The sequence below is a fragment of the Berghia stephanieae genome, chromosome 3 (assembly GCF_034508935.2).
Source record: "Berghia stephanieae isolate SIO BIC M18660-M18661 chromosome 3, UCSD_Bste_1.3, whole genome shotgun sequence".
Taxonomy (NCBI): domain Eukaryota; kingdom Metazoa; phylum Mollusca; class Gastropoda; order Nudibranchia; family Aeolidiidae; genus Berghia; species Berghia stephanieae.
The window spans coordinates 37840726-37858225 of NC_088362.1; the positions used below are offsets into that span (position 1 = coordinate 37840726).

The 17500-nt window shown below is 36.8% G+C and overlaps 1 protein-coding gene and 1 non-coding gene across 4 annotated transcripts in view; one reads left to right on the forward strand and one right to left on the reverse strand.

Moving 5' to 3' along the window:
- Nucleotides 1–3392: 3392 nt before the first annotated feature.
- The window catches only part of LOC144967682 (uncharacterized), a 101704-nt gene continuing 87596 nt past the window's right edge, over nucleotides 3393–17500 (forward strand). Inside the window, exons 1-2 of one of the 3 annotated variants that reach the window (XM_078905215.1) lie at nucleotides 3393–3495; nucleotides 12106–12434. In XM_078905215.1, the coding sequence (XP_078761341.1) occupies nucleotides 12398–12434 (37 nt within the window). In that variant the 5' untranslated portion in view covers nucleotides 3393–3495; nucleotides 12106–12397. Of the gene's footprint in view, nucleotides 3891–12105; nucleotides 12435–17500 lie in introns of all 3 variants that reach the window. The other 2 variants (XM_078905214.1, XM_078905216.1) reach the window with 2 other exon arrangements.
- On the reverse strand, nucleotides 15193–15275 carry Trnal-uaa (transfer RNA leucine (anticodon UAA)). The gene has a single exon. It is a non-coding gene; the product is annotated as a tRNA-Leu (tRNA).

The following is a 17500-nucleotide window of genomic DNA, read 5'->3' on the forward strand; positions in this document are numbered from 1 at the left end:
GTTTTATACATATGATATAAATACTATATATCATGATACAGACGTCTAATCGTTTTTTGATTTATCTCGACATAAAAGAATGCAAGGCTAGAATGTTATCAGAGACAATACGATTAATTCCAATCTCGTGAGCCGTGGGACAAGACACAACATTGCAGGCCATAGTGGGGCGTGAGGTATGGTGGCCAGGTCCATTTTGCAAAACAATGCCAAACAAGTTATAGAATAATACCAAATATCTGAAATGTACGACGTATGATTGGGGAGAGAAGTCGTGAAGATTCACCTTCTACTCCTCTGGTTCCAAAATCATTGGAAGTGTGTATGTAACCACTAACGATCAATAGGTTACATATTGAATCATAAATAAATAAATAAATAAAATTGCGCTTTATATAGTGCAATATCCACTAAATGAGCTCAATGCGCTTTACAAGGGGTCCCTGGTCAACAGCAACATTTAACATGTAGGACGGGACATGCCGCCTGTTAGGCGATATTAAAATTTTTCGGACAAAGACAAAGCTGTTAACGGCCAGGTACTCATTTTACACCTGAGTACGGTGGGAAAAAGTGAGTAAAGAGCCTTTTCTAAGAACTCAACTATGCGCGAGCCTCGAACCCAGGACCTTAAGATCAGAAAGCGAGTGTCATACCATAAGACCACATAGCCGCACAAAAGGTGGCATAACTATTTTGTTAGCAAGATGTATAGGCATTTCTTATGACTACGGGTGTAAAAGAGCGAGGATGGATGATCTTTTTTGACAGACAACCAGTGGCGTGGGGCCATTGGATCGAATGGTGCCAGGCACCGTACCAATCTTTTAAAAATCATTAACAGCATAATTTAATTAAAAATAAAACTGAGAAATTTTAACTCCACTGTCTTTCGCCAACTCGCCAACAACATACTGCCTTTTTAGTCTCACTCTATTCAAGATTCCGAATCACGCACTGCGCCGACTCGTGTGTTGGTGACATCACTGCGCGAAGTAGTGACTGAATCAACACCGTGGTGCAAAGCAATCCAAGCTCCAGTTAATGCTCTATCCATTAGTATCGCTACAGCTGATTGAGCGAGAAACTGGGTCGAATTACACTATCTTCAAATAGCGGAAAACCCCTCGACTTGTGCCAGGATCTGAGAGCTCCACCGTTGGACGGGGGATGCGCCAAATTATGGTAACTTCGGCCATCCAAAATATTACATTAACTGTCAAAAACACTGATCATTGTCAAGTTTATAGGTAAGCAGCAAAGAAAGACAACATAAAACTTTAAAATATGACATATCAAAATCCCCCCACCTCTTTTTCACGATTATTGAATAAAGTAATTCTTTGCAACGAAGCATTGTGGACGAATTTACCAACATTTTTTTTTGCTTGTAGTGCCGAGTTGATGTTTACGTGTGTATGAGTGTTTATTTGTGTGTGTGTGTGTGTGTGTGTGTGTGTGTGTGTGTGTGTGTGTGTATTTGTGTCAGTCAGAGAAAGAAAGCGAAGATTGTCAACAGTTATACTTTGGTGTGTTTTTAGATTTTTTAAGTACTTAAGTGGAGTGATTTTTTCTTTGTGATGCTTTAAGATCTGAATCTACCTTTTATGTGTGCAATCATTAATCGTAGTCCACTGATTTCCATTATTTGAGATATACTTTGAAGTTTTGTTTTGTTAAACAATGAATTGCAATGAATCAAGTTGACTCTTTACTTCACCGACCGTTTGGGAGATTGACACTAGATGACAAATTAGAAATAAAAAGACTAGTTCTTCACCAACCAACCGATTTTTAATTAACACAGGTGTGGAAATCTCGAAAACGTTCTTTTTCAGTGACATGGTATGACAGGCATGAATGGCTCACGGTTAGTTTAGAAAAAAAAACGTTTCTTTTGTTTTTATTGTCTACTTTATACAGATACAACAAACACTGACAAATCATGGACATCTATAGGCTATAGTGACCTTAACCACTTCCATCGTATTTCTTAACCTCCTGAACGTTGTTTTAGCACCCTTAAAAGAGTGAAAAATTTCTTGCGAAATTCAATGAAACAGGAGCGGTTAAATTCGTTAATGATTCTGTCAATTCACAAAGCTTTGTGATATAGTGATATAGTGGAATAGATGCCATTCCAGATTTCAATAAACACATTATAAAAAGATTTGCAGAGACAAAACATTGCCGTGCAGATTTTCTTTACAAGTACTAAAAGTAAGTAATTTCTGTCATAGGTTTTTTTTTTCTCTTTTGATTTACATTTATCACATATTGATTGCATTATCGACCAAAACCAATCCTTTAAATGGTGGACAAAGAATAATTACAAAGACCTTTTCATACGGGACTTGTATCTCAGTGTTGTGGCTTGTTGTTTTCATGAATTATTTGTTTTTGTGAGTTTTGTCCACTCGTAGAAACCATCGACCCTCTCCCCACCCTTCCAAAAAAGAGAGTTTTTAACATGTGCTCTCTCCTCTTAACCGTGTTCACTGTTTTAGAATTTTTTTCTTCTTCTAATCATGGCACCACCATATGCCGTCAATACGCCACGCCGCTGCAGACAACATATAGATAGACTAGAAAATAAAATACCATCACTCTGAAACAAGAAGATCATTTACACAAGTTATGTATCCAGTCATACGGAAGAGTGATTTTACACTTCCAATGAAATTGGAACCATTTCTTTTTTTTATTTTTTTTTGTTTTTTTTTTGCCATCACGCTTTTTTTCCCTATTCAGGAGGCGACTCCCAAAATCTGCCAACATTCAGAGAAAAAGCAAAATCTAAAAAAAAAAAGAATATTTCTATTTGATTATTTTGTTTTTCTTTTTTTGTCATATTATATTCATCAAGGTGTGGCTATATGGTCTAGTGATATGTCACTCACCTTCGGGATCGGAGAGTCCTGGGTTCTGGAGTCTCTCTCTCTCTCTCTCTCTCTCTCTCTCTCTCTCTCTCTCTCTCTCTCTGAGAGAGCTGAATCATTGAAAAAGGGATCTTTACTCATATCTGATGATATTCATCTTTTCTTGGTGACTGATAGATTGACAATGAGGTTATTTTGTTTAATTAGTTTTCACAGTTGTACAGATATAATTACGGTCGAATATCAGACCTGCAAGAAATACGTGCACGACATTCCATTATTTAAACAGGAAAATAACTACAATAACGTTGAGATGACTCAAAATGCTCCAAATTTACAGAGGCAAAGTTACCCCTTAAGGCAAAGTTACTGAGTTTGGCATTAAAAGCGCCAAATTGGCAATTCTTTTGTGTCGATGACAGGTAACAGCGCTCGCTCGAGTTATTTTTCCTTGGTCGCGATGAGCGAACGACAAGCGCGCGAGCGATATCGGGCGTCTTGTTGGTGTGAGGGGTTCTTACTATAATTTTTGTTGTTGTTGTAATAAACCGCCGTATATAATGATCTCATGAAAGGCGAGTGAAAACAGTCACAAGTACAGATTTGATACCGTAGAGTGAGGAGTTAGTTGAGTTGATATAATACGGTTGTTGGTGTTGTATGTATGGAGTTATCGATGGTCGTAGTGGAGAGCTGCTGGCAAAAATGAAACATACATACAACAACCATATGTCGGGTGTTTGATAGATTAAGTATTATTCCTATTGGATTATCGATTTCTTACCTGCGTGATGATGTTTTCATATAATGTTCATAATCTTCACGTTTTCTGGACGCACCCTGTGACCTTTTTCTTCATCTCCAAATGTAACAGGGGTGATTGAATCGCTATCCGTGTTGTTTGATACGACGTTGCGATTTGTGGAATTATAGATAATATTGATTTGGTGAAGTTTATGGAAAGTGAAAGTCTTACAAGTGAATAAAAGCTCGTGTTAAGCTGTTTCAAAAGTAATGAAAAAATAATAATAAAAAGATTCCTTCTTTATATATATATATATATATATATATATATATATATATATATATATATATATATATATATATATATATATATATATATATCCCGATATTAATTCTCTCCAAATTACGTTAAAATTACAAATATTCTTTCTCACCTTTTCCTCCGCCTTCATCTCTACCTTAATACATACACACTAACTCCTACCACTCTTAGACCGACCACTCACGTAAACTTACATCCTCTCTCTCTCTCTCTCTCTCTCTCTCTCTCTCTCTCTCTCTCTATCTATCTATCTATCTATCTATCTATCTATCCATCTCTCTCTCCATCTATCTCTCTCTATCTCTCTCTCACACACACACACACACACACACACTCTCTCTCCCCCCCCCCCCCCCCCCCCCCCCCCCCCCCAACCCTCTATCTATCTATCTCTCTTCCTCTCATTGTGTTCATTTATATATTTGGTAGAATATACAAACCACCCAATCAATTGCTCTCTCACCCCCATCCCCATTTTAAAGACCTTTTTGCAGTTATTTTTACTCTACATACACACACACACACACACAATTACACATACGCACACAGACACACATACACAAACACATACATATCCTCTCCATTCTCTCTCACACACACACACTCTCTCCCTCTTTCTCCCCCCCCCCCCCTCTCTCTCTCTCTCTCTCTCTCTCTCTCTCACTCTCTCTCCCTTTTTAAATTTTGTTTTTCCCGCCTTCCTTTTCTCGCGCCTATTCTTCAATCCACACTCGACGCACTCTCCTTACATTTACATTGTTTCCACATTTGACGAAATGTGATATTTTGTAAATTGACATATTTGTGTTTGTGTTTTTTGTCTCCTGACGAAGGCCAAGGGCCGAAACGTTGTTTGTTTTGTGTTGTTCCCTTATATATGAGTCACATCTACCCACTTTAATAATAATAATAATAATAATAATAATAATAATAATAATAATAATAATAATAATAATAATAATAATGATATAATATATAATAATAATATAATAATAATAATAATAATAATAATAATAATAATAATAATATAATAGCAATAATGATAATGATAATAATAATAATAATGATACTACTACTACTACTACTACTACTACTACTACTTCCACTACTACTACTACTACTACTACTACTACTACTATACTATACTATTATACTATTATTATTATTATTATTATTATTATTATTATTATTATTATTATTATTATTATTATTATTATTATTATTATTATTATTATTAGTTTATTATTATTATTATTATTATTATTATTATTATTATTATTATTATTATTATTATTAATGATAATAATAATAATAATAACAACAACAACAACAACAACAACAACAACAACAACAACAACAACAACAACAACAACAACAACAACAACAACAACAACAATAATAATAATAATAATAATAATAATAATAATAATAATAATAATAATAAAAATACGACATGGTCTTTAGAAACGGTAACTGCAAACGTCGAAAACCTACAGGCTATAATATGACTTTATGGGTATTGCCCAATAACCAGCTGTCAACTTCACCATTCTTTCGTATTCTTTAGCATTTGAACATTAATATTTCGCAATATCCATGAAACGTGTTCAAAGCGCTTTGCAAGGGGTCCCAACCCAATGGCAACACTTAACATGTAGGACGAGACATTGACACCTGTTATTAGCCGGCGATGTTCCAATTTTTTTCCGACAGACGCAACGCAATCGATGACAAGGTACTCATTTTACATCTGAGTACGGCGAGAGAGGGGGTCCCAATAGCTCCGTTGGTAGAGCATTCGCTTCATACGCAAAGGGACCGAGATCGATCCCGGGTGTAGTCGAGATTTATTTCAGACCCCCTCCCCCCCCCCTCCCCCTGTCCACCTAGCAGTGATTGGGTATCTGGGTCTGTTAGATCTGTCGGAAAGTACTTTGCGATAGACTAGCGTCCTATCCAAAGGATAGCTAGAAATTCTCTATTGTCTGTTTCACACAATAGAAACCGGTATAAACTCCGGATCCATTGGCCTATGGCTCTGAAGGACTACACGGTGAGACAATGTAATTTAAGAGCCTCTTTCAAGGATTCAATTATGCAATGCTCAGAGTGGGACACGAACCACGGACCTAAGACGAGTGTCATATAGTTTAATATGCATACCACTAAACCATACTCTAGGCGTTGCTGTTCTACTGTAAATGTAGTCAACCTATCTGTCCTGATCTCCATTCCCCCCATCCAATTTGTTGCCTTATCGTCAATTCTTGATTAATGATACGAATCTCATAGCCATTGCAACAATTACATTATCACGCAGTTCTCCATTCATTAATCAGTTATCGGCCGTGCTCAAGTAATACACATATTAAAAAATTTGGCCAGAAAACTAGTCCTTCAAATATCAATCGATTTAATTGACTCTCATCTTGGAAAAAAAAACCTCTCAAACCTGGGACTTTGACCTTCGTCGAAGTCCCAGGTTTGAGAGTTTTTTTCCAAGATGAGAGTCATTGATATTTGAGGGACGAGTTTTCTGGCCAAATTTTTAAATACGTGTTTTTCTAGAGCACGCAGTTAATTGGTTAATAAGCGGACATTGGCATTAGCGAGGGTAAATGTGTTTTCTTCTTTTATTGGAGCGGTGCTGTTGTATTCATCTTTACGAAACTGTGTACGAAACTATATCAGACATAGTGCGACGGCTAATGTGGTCTTGTAGTATGACAATCGCTTTCGGATCGGAAGGTCCTGGTTTCGAGCCTCGCTCGGCGCATAGTTGAGTCCTTGGAAAAGACTCTTTACTCACATTCTCGGGGATAAATTGTAATATCGCCTAACAGGCGTCATGTCTCGTTCAGCATGTTATGTGTTGCTGTTGCTCAGGGGCCCTGTGTAAAGCGCTTTGAGCACGTTTTAGTAGACTCTATATAAAAGCTCAAGACAAAGTAAGAAAGAAAAATACAAGAAACAAAAACCTTCCCCAAAAAATCGGTCTTTTTCGATTGTGGAGTCGAGGAAAACCGTTTTTTTTTTTTTTTTTGGGAATACTCTATTTTTCGTGCATTTTTATCTTGTAAAAGACAATACTAGACAAAATGTAAAGCATATATTTATGTATCCATAAATCCGTATTCAAAGAATCTTGGCTTAAACAATTTTTCTGTTAAAGATGGCATTTAACAGGCGTTTATAGACATTTCTAGAGGAAATACGGTTTGACAAAATTATCTATTATAAAGATGCCTAAAATAGTTAATTCTGTGTCGTTACCCCCTTCCCCCCCCCCTGGCCACCCCCCTCCCACACACACACACACACACACACACACACATACGCGCACACACACACACACACACACATACACGCACACACAATCACTCTCAGCTACAGACAGTCAGCAATGATGTTTTACATCCCCGTTTTAACTTACTAAATCTGACTTTAATATGATCAAACATGTAAAAGGCAATAAATCGTTTGTTACTGAAATACCTAAATCGTGCTTAAGCATCTCAGGGAATGGATTAAATGTGAAACTCTTCCTCTGGTTATCATGTATGCGTGAATTTATCCTCTGTAAATTGACATCAAATGTTATATTTATTATTGGACATTAAATAGCCCCGGTAGCTCAGTTCACTTCACAAGCAAAGGGACCAATATCAATCTTGGGTGCTGTCCGGATTTTTTTCTGTCCTCCTTTACCAGTCGGCAGTGATTTGGTTGCTGGATCTGTTAGACCTGGCGGATAGTACTTCACGATATACCTATCCAAAGGGTAACAAGCAATTTCTGTCGACGATTTAACGCTACAGATTATCAGGATAAACGCTGACTCTAAATGACTATCTTCTTCTTCCTTCCGAAAAGATCATCAATATTCAGGTCACTTTCACTCCACACTCCCCCCCCCCCCCCCCCCCCCTCACCACCATCACAATTCTCAACCCCAGACAGTTATTAATGATAATATTATATTTAAAAAGGAGTCCTTCAGAGCCACCAGACCCATGGTACCTGAATTTATCCCGGTTTCTATAGCGGGAAACGGGCAATATCAATTGCTTGCTATCCTTTGGATAAGACGCTAGTCAATCGCAAAAGTACTTTCCGAAAAATCTAACAAGCCCAGCTACCCTTTCACTGCTGGGTGGACAGGTAAGGGGGGGGGGGGTCAGAAAAAATCTCGACTGCACCCTTTGCGTGTAAAGCGAGTGCTCTACCAACTGAGCTATCCGGACCCCCTTATAAATGATCTTTAAGGCGATTAATCGTTTGTTATTGAAATACCTAAATCGTGTTACAGCATCTCAGCGAGTGGATTTTAAAAATGTGTTAATTCTGCCTCTACTTATCATGTGTGCGTTAACTGTTTAATCCTCTATAACTTGACTTTCTAATAATAATAATAATAATAATAATAATAATAATAATAATAATAATAATAATAATAATAATAATAATAATAATAATAATAATAATAATAATAATAAAAATAATAATAATAATAATAATAATAATAATAATAATAATAATAATAATAATAATAATAATAATAATAATATAGCGCTATACCTCCGAGACACCAAACTCTAAGCGCTTAAGTTACAAATTACTTTGGCTGAAACATACTCATTCACACACAAGCATACACACACACACACACACACTCACACCCACACACACACATACACTCACACTCACAACACACACAACACACAACAGAAACCAGACAGATCTATCTTGCTTCTCATACCATCTACTAAAGACGAAACAGATATGTTTTAAGCGAACGTTTAAATAAAGACAAAGATTATTATTATTATCACTGTATATATTATAGCAATCGTTACCCATCGACTGGAATTGGTTCAAAGTTGACATTGAATCTTAAGATGAATTTATAAAATTTGAGTTGAAACAAATGTGACCCATCGTCTCAAAACGGTATTATGACGGGATGAATTGAACCTAGTAAAGTAAATTTAAACCTAAAATGATGAGGAATACAAACTATAGATGCTGTGTATTTTTTTTAAAATCTAACATGTATCTCAATAACCGTGACATTCTACGGGGCTACATTTTTTATATATTTTTTTTGGTAATCATTAGGATCAAACTTTATATAATATCACGTGATTTAAATACAACAGTTAACCGACAAGATTGAACAAGACGTGAATGTAAATTACGAAAGGAATTATTTCCGACGTCAGACATATTGGGGAAACCAAAAAAGTTTATAAGATTGAAAATTGTACACATTCCATTCAGTTTAACGTCAAAATCATTTTGAATTTTTGTGTTTAAAAAAAAACTTCTTCTTCTTCTAGGTTCCATGCCTGGTCCAGGCTTCGGATACTGCATGAATTATCTCTCTCCATTCCTCCCTGTCTCTTGCCTTTTCAAACAGCTCTTGGATTGTTAGGCTGGTGAAGCCCTTCAGTTGGTCTATGAGTGTTTTTCTTTGTCTCCCCCGGGCGCGTTTACCAGGTATTTTTCCACAACTTGCCAGGTATTCATTCTTATCTTTCCTTACTATGTGTCCGAAAAAGGATAGTTGTCGATCCACTATTAAGGGCATTAGTTTCCTTTGTTGGTATGTTTGTTTTAGCACTTCTTCGTTCGTTTTGTGTGCAGTATACGATATTCTCTGCATCCTTCTCAAGCACCACATTTCAAAAGCTTCAATGTTCTTTAAAAAAAAACAGAACAACTTTAATATTTGGAATTTAAAAAAATAATTGAGCTTTTATATAGCGCAATATCCAGTAAACGTGCTCAAAGCGCTCTACAATGCGCCCCTGGCCAACAGCAATACTTAACATGTAGGACGGGGCAGACGCCTATTAATTAGGCGATATTACAAATTTTTTTCCGACATAGACAACGCTTTTAACGGCCAGGTACTCATTTTACACCTGAGTACGGTGAGAGGATGTGAGTAAAGAGCCTTTTCCAAGGACTCAACGATGCGCGGAGCGAGACTCGAACATAGGACCTTCCATTATTAAAGGGGGGTGTCATACCATAAGACCACATACTCGCACAGTAATCACCTGTCTGTCACATTCCAAAGAGTTACACAATATTTTTACAAATTTTAAACCACAGTTGATCCAATACCACGTGATTTCCATCCCATTGTTGGCCTCGATGATTGGACGCGACGGGAATGTAAATTGCGAAATGAATTGTGTCCGACCCCAGCCATGTTGGAAAACGAAAGAAGTTAATTAAATTGAAATGTTGACATAGTTCTGTCTTTAAACATTTGCCGTCGTCGGGGGTGTTAAACACACACACACACACACACACACACACACACACACACACACACAGCCCTGACTTACACTCACAAAATACCGTTTTTACCTTTTTGATGAGACAACTTTAAATTCGTGTATGAGAACACACTAAGTAGCCTTGCTCTATATGAAAGTTTAAGGATATATATATATATATGTAAAGCGTTTTGAGACTTCGAGTGGATATTGCGCTATATTAAAACTCTCATGTTTTTTTTTTCAATTCGAACCCTGAAAAAGTACGAGGAGTCCTTCAGATCTTTTTTTTTAAAAAATCTCAGCATCACCCGGAATCGATCTCGGTCCTTTGCGTGTTATGCGAGTACTCTACCAACTGAGCTATTGGGTCCCCTTACTCCATCCCTAAAGTGTCAAAGTCAAAATAATAATTATTATTTTCATATTATTATAACTTTAAATTCATTTTTAACATGTGATTCGAGTCACCCATACGCAACACAAGATAAAATGTTGGCTTACATATTATTATATTGATAGTATGCGCTTGGCTAAGAAGCTCACAACATTGCCATCCGGAAATATAACATACCAACACACAAAACTCTGTGTAACCATGAACTTTTATAGTCTCGAAAATTCAGTTAAGTGAGAATTACTCATAAACGTGGATGGCAAAAAACAACAACAAAGACCGGAGTGACGCAACTTCATTCTAATTATGACTAAAACATATTTCTGGTCAAAGTGCAGAAATCGCCTTTTGCCAAAACTACGGCACAGCTGGAGTTAAATATGAAATAAACGTTTTTTTGCTGTGTATGTGTGAAGTTGTTTGTCGTGTCTTCGTTAAAATCATTACGCATAGTTATCATTTAACTCGTTGCAAGCAGACTTCGACTTTATTCGATTTCAAAACTATGTGTGACTTTCAACGTTTACAGTTAGTTTGAACTAACGAGAATTTTATCAGCCAGCCAACTGGCGGTGTGAAACAATCACAACTAGCCGAGTGACGTCATTTGTATCAAATAGCTCAACCAATAGAATCATTTGTTTCCTTGAGCAATCAATTATAACATGACAACTCACTTTTCACATTCGTTTGGTGATTGCCGTTTTCTTTTATGACGTACACACCCTCACACATACACGCGCGCGCGCAAACAGACAACATTTCAGTTATTACTAAAAAATAAAATAAAACATCTATATCAAATAAATGTGAAACATTGACCGAGACTTAAATATATGTTTTTTGTAAAAAAAAAAAAAAAACAAAACAAAAAAAACAAAAAAAACAAACAAAGTAATGTTAAAGCTTTGTCAACAAATAGCATTGTTGTATGAAAGCTTTAAAAATCAAATTCCTTTTGGATTGTGGCATCAAGGTTGTTACAATGCAATACTGTGTTCATGTCCGATGTACACTTTTTCGCACGTCCAATAACCCAAATTGTTATGGTTTTATTATTATTATTATTATTATTATTATTATTATTATTATTATTATTATTATTATTATTATTATTATTATTATTATTGTAACGGAAATACACACCAACGTCAGGCTTTCTCCAATTTAATAAAGTTAACACTTGTTTCCGGTCATCAGGCCTGCAAAATATGTTCACGTCGGTCATGTCCTTTTAGGCAATCGCCAGGTGCATGTTGCATAATTTTAAAGCTAAAAGTACATTTCAATGGAGAAGGAGAATAATTTTATCTACGTTCAATCTTGTCTGTGGTCCATATTTTATTATTATTATTATTATTATTATTATTATTATTATTATTATTATTATTATTATTATTATTATTATTATTATTATTATTACTATCATCATCATAATCATTATCATTATCATTATTATAACCTGTTGTGCAGAGAAACCAAATTAATATTCTACGATTTTGGATCTTTAAGAGATCCATGAACATTTCAATCCATGGATACATCCACCAATTCCATTGAATAATGGATATCATCCATCGCCAGACTCATTCCCAATGGATACCATCTGACACATAAATCCAGTAATTGTGGATAATATTATTCTATTTGTTGATATCGTTGTTATCCATAAGGATTCATCCTCTCACCAGATTATATACATTTAAACTGTGACTACCTCTGCCTTACAACACTTTTATCAACAACAATATTAACATCACCCGCCATGTTGATTTCTCTCTGGCTGATGTGGGCGTTTACTGGTAAGTTCTTTTTCATTCTAAAAAAAGTCTGTAATCATAGTGTTTTTTTTTTTTTTTTACGAAACCTTCCGAAAACTATTGTCTCAGGTTCACTCCCCACTGGTGAACACTTCGGGTTTCGGCAGGTTTCGGAGGGTTTCGGCGTGTTTCTGCGGGTTTCGTAACAAGGAAACGCCGGTAATCATAATATGTTAATCATTTTTTTTAACCTAAGACAAGACATGTAATAGTATATTATATTTGTTGAGCACTCTTCCATATCACAAGCAAATGCTCAGATATTTTCAACACCCAGAAAAGCAAGGAGAAAGGAAAGAAAATAAAAATTCACAACAAAGAAAGACAGAAAAATAAGTTCAACAAAACTTTTGAAATATCTTACTAGACCTATGCCCCGCGGAAGGAAGGGAGAATTTAAAAAAAAATTATTATGTTTTCTTTGAATTTATTTAGTAATTTCATTTTCATTTTTATCTATTTTTTAAAATAAAACGGTGCCATCTACCGAATCAGTGTCTTGCGATGAATAAAGGCCGACGTACAAATAAGAGCGCATCGATATAGGAAAGTCAATGCTTGATGGCGTCACCGTCCCGCTATTCGTTCGTGTTTGCAGACGAATAGTAAATAATATTGTTTACAATTGGGTGTGTATTCGGACGCTGTCCGCGCTCGTCCGACCAAAGTCTTTTGAAGTGATACACACAACTTGGCGACATCATGTGAGAGACAAAAAAAAACATTCTTCCACGACGTGTACATATATACAGGTCTGACATCCGAACCTACTTTTGGGCCTAGTTTAACATTGTTGTAATGGACAATATTTTGTGTCATTTAAAAAAAAAAAAAGATTTCCATTACAACGAGCCCATAAGGAATTGGGTGATCAGACCTGGAAATAAGTGCACGCCGATCTTCCCCCACGGACTCGTCTGCCAATCATATCATCGGATTATGTGGATTCTGGTTTGTAAACACAAACGAATCAACACAGGAAGATTTTGGCTACAAGCTACTTAACGTTCATTGTGCTAGGATTGTTGGCGAAACATGGCCTTTTCTTGCCCGCTAAAATTTACACAATTACACACAATTTACACAATTTTCAAAACTTGCACTTTTTAACCAGTTCACTGTTGTACTCTCGAACAATTCGTATTTAAAAATTTGGCCAGAAAACTCGTCCTTCAAATATCGATCGATTCAAATGACACTCGTCTTGGCAAACACTCTCAAACCTGGGACGTCTATCAGATCTTTTGTGTCGTGATGATCCTCCTCGATTCCTAAAATCTAGAAATCAACTCCTTCGTGTACCTAAAAAAAGACTCGAAAACATTTTCTGATAGGACATTTTCTCATGCCGCCCCAAATGTGTGGAATTCACTGCCATTAGATGTTAGAAGTAGAGTATTTTCATCTGAAATGACATTCAAAAAGTGCCTTAAAACACACCTGATGAATTCTTCTTTGTCTTAATAATGTTATGAATGGAACTGTGTGTATATAAATAGTCCATAATATCTGAGAAGTGTAATTGTTATATTATGTAGCATGTATGATTTCCCCTCCTGTCAATGTGCGCTTAGAGCTGCGGCAACGGGGGATTGGTGCTATATTATTATTATTATTATTATTATTATTATTATTATTATTATTATTATTATTATTATTATTATTATTATTATTATTATTATTATTATTATTATTATTATTATTATTGTTGTTGTTGTTGTTGTTGTTGACAACACTGTTTTGAGACGTTGGATCAGAAATATATTTCTATATTGTTCTACCAGTGCTCTGACTGACGTGCAAGGCCGTTTTCACGGTATTGTCTTCCAACACTGCCAGCACCAAACGTGCCGCACGTCACGTTTTTGTAGACACTTGAGTCACGTAAATATCGTGATCATCGCCATTTGAATGGTCTGGTCTGTGTAATGGTTATTTACAACTCTGATAACACAAATTGGTTTATTATGCCATAGAGGCTTAGGTATTTTATAGATGCTGTGCGTTTGGCTAAGAAACTCACAACATTGCCATCCGGAAATGTAACGCATCAACACGGTTTGTAACCATGAAAGTTTATAGTCTGGTTAATAGTTATCTGAGAATTACTTATAAACGTGGATGGCAAAAAACAAGAACACAGACCTGAGTGACGTCACTTCATTCTGTCTATAATATCATAAGAAAAATAGGGTGTGGAGAAGTGCCAGATGGAAACAGAGAATAAAAAGTCACGTGGTCAGTGCCAAACTCAAGGTCCGAGTGGCTGGAGAGCTCAGCCGGTTGTGTCAGGCTATAGATAGAATGAAGATGACGTCACTCAGGTCTTTGTTACTGTTTTTTTGCCACCCATGTTTATGAGTAATTCTCACTAAACTATATTATCCAGACTATAAAAGTTCATGGTTACACATAGTTTTGTGTGTTGGTCGGTTATACTTCCGGATGGCAATGTTATGAGCTTCTTAGCCAAGTGCATCCTATCTATAAGTTAACGGTGGCTACATGGTTGCATTGGCTCCAACTGGACTCGCTCAAAGTCCAAAATTTATCGTATCTTGGATCTGGTTTGTGACATTTTTTATTCCATTCCCGGCCTTAAATTCTATTTAGATCTAGATAGATAATTCTTTTTAACAAACTAAAAACGATTTAAATAAAAATTTAAAAAAATTACATCGCGATTTGTGTGATCGAAAAGTAGATTCAAGAAAATATGAAAATATGATAATAATGATAATAGTACGGGTGGGGTTCGAACCCACGCGGAAATCATTCCATTGGAACTTAAGTCCAACGCCTTAACCACTCGGCCACCGTACTCCGTGATGATGGCGACCACAGAAATAACTGATAACACTTATCTGTGTATGGTGTGATTTGTTAGACAGTCTTGGGCTTGTGGCCTGTTGGATCGTCATAGATAAGGGTAAGTAGCTATAGATAGAACAAAGATGACGTCACTCATGTCTTAGTTATTGTTTTTTTACCACCATGTTTATGAGAATTATCACTAAACGGTATTAGGGCTAACTCACGCCGGAGACTGACTCCGACGACCCGACACTGCCGTCCTCTGCAGTCTTCCGGATAAAGACGTCGGGGACGGGCAAAATACTAAGAATAAAGGGAAGAGCCGCTAGACCTGCCCATACCAAGCTAAAAAAAATAGAAAACGGCAGAGGACGTCGGGTGCTTGGTATGGGTAAATCTCGCGGCTCTTCTCTTTATTCTTAGTATTTTGTCCGTGCCACCCGGAAGACGGCATAGGACGGCAGTGCCAGGTCGTCGGAGTCAGTCTCCAATGTCGATTAGCCCTTAGAATGTGAGGTACAGAAAAAGGCATACGGATTTGTGGCCAGTTGAGTACGGGATTTGAGGCATGAGCGTATGTATTTATTTGGGGCAAGGGGGGGGGGGTGGTTGCTCATCTATTTTCGTTTATTTAGCTAGGTTACCCGATAATACGTCACATTATTTTCGTCAAACCAATCAAAAGACGTCAAATCCGTCTCTGATATTATCGGGGTACTCATTCATACCTGAGTCGAGAGGGATAATGTTTAATGAATGCTTTACCTATCGTTCACTGACCACTATATTATATTAACATCGCTGGGACTTTTGTGACGAGCCGAGAGACTGGACCTGTGAGCCACGGAGCCACGTATCATGTGCGTTATCTTGTCAACCCTAGCATAGGCGTGGCAAGGATTGTTGTCAACTAACAATGTGCTAAGTAGATGCATTGTGTGTGACGGTGACGAGCTGTGCCGTGTCATGTGTAATCCTTTGATGTTTTGAAGGGTGTCCCTAATGACATACTTCCGTCTCCAAACCTCTTCACTTATTATTATTATCTCCGTCGTTTCTTTTGATAAGTGCTGTATCAATTATAGAAGCTATGAGTTTAGGTAAAATACTCACAACATCCACCAAGAGGGTGTAGGGGGGGGGGGCGTGGCTCAGCGGTACGGTCTTTGCTTCCTTCTCGAAATGTAACAAGTTCGATCACCCGCCATTGCGCTGTGTGGCCTTGAGCAAGTCACCACCTCGCCCTAGCTCAATTTGCGGCGCTGCACTGCTGCTGACGCCTGGGTTATTCCAGTCTTTCCTTGGAATAGATCCTAGAGACAAATGTCCCTTATGGGATGAATAAAAGAGAAATTTATTTATTTACATTAATTTTTATTTATTTAACACCGAATTGAACACACCAACACACAACGTGTGTGTAACCTTTAATTTCCCTTGGTCCGATTTATGTAATTGTGTGAGAACGTATCAATACCATCATGTCTGTAAACAGCAACAAAGAGTAGAGTGACGTCAACTTCGCTCGCTCTTTAGATGTTATATCTGGCTGGCGGATGTTGTGAGTACTTTATCTGAACGCAAAGCACCAATACACTACTCATGAGTCGTTCCAATCTTACGCAAGACTCACCAAATACTGTCATACAGTTTGTATCGATTTGAAATGAATGATGTATTCAGGTTTGACTGGTTTTTGACGTATTGGCTGATGGAGGGATTTCAACCCGAAAAGTTCCGCGTGTCGTATTTTATTGGGTTGTAGTTTATTAGCTTTATATATATATATATATATATATAGTATATGATGTATTAGCACATAGAACAGATGGTATCTGTGGCTTCAAAATGATGAGTTTTTGAAAAATGACGTGGTTCCAGATTTTAATAAGATATTGTACCGACGTGCTCTTATGGACAGGTCTGATAACTCGATTCCTTATGGGCTCATTGCTGTCATGGAAATCTTTAACACTGACGCACAATATTGTCCATTACAACAATGTTAAACTAGGCCCATAAGTGAGTTCGGGTGTCAGACCTGCATATTTATGTAATTTAATCAGAGAACCAATTGAAATACAACATTTTCTGTTTTTCTTACGATAATGAAATTGTTTAGTCCCAATTCTATCTAGGGATGGCGGGATTGTCCAGGGCGGATATTATAATTAGGTAATGTAAAATGTTATTGAATATCATTTCATAAGAGGTAGGGATGAGGAGGAGGTGGA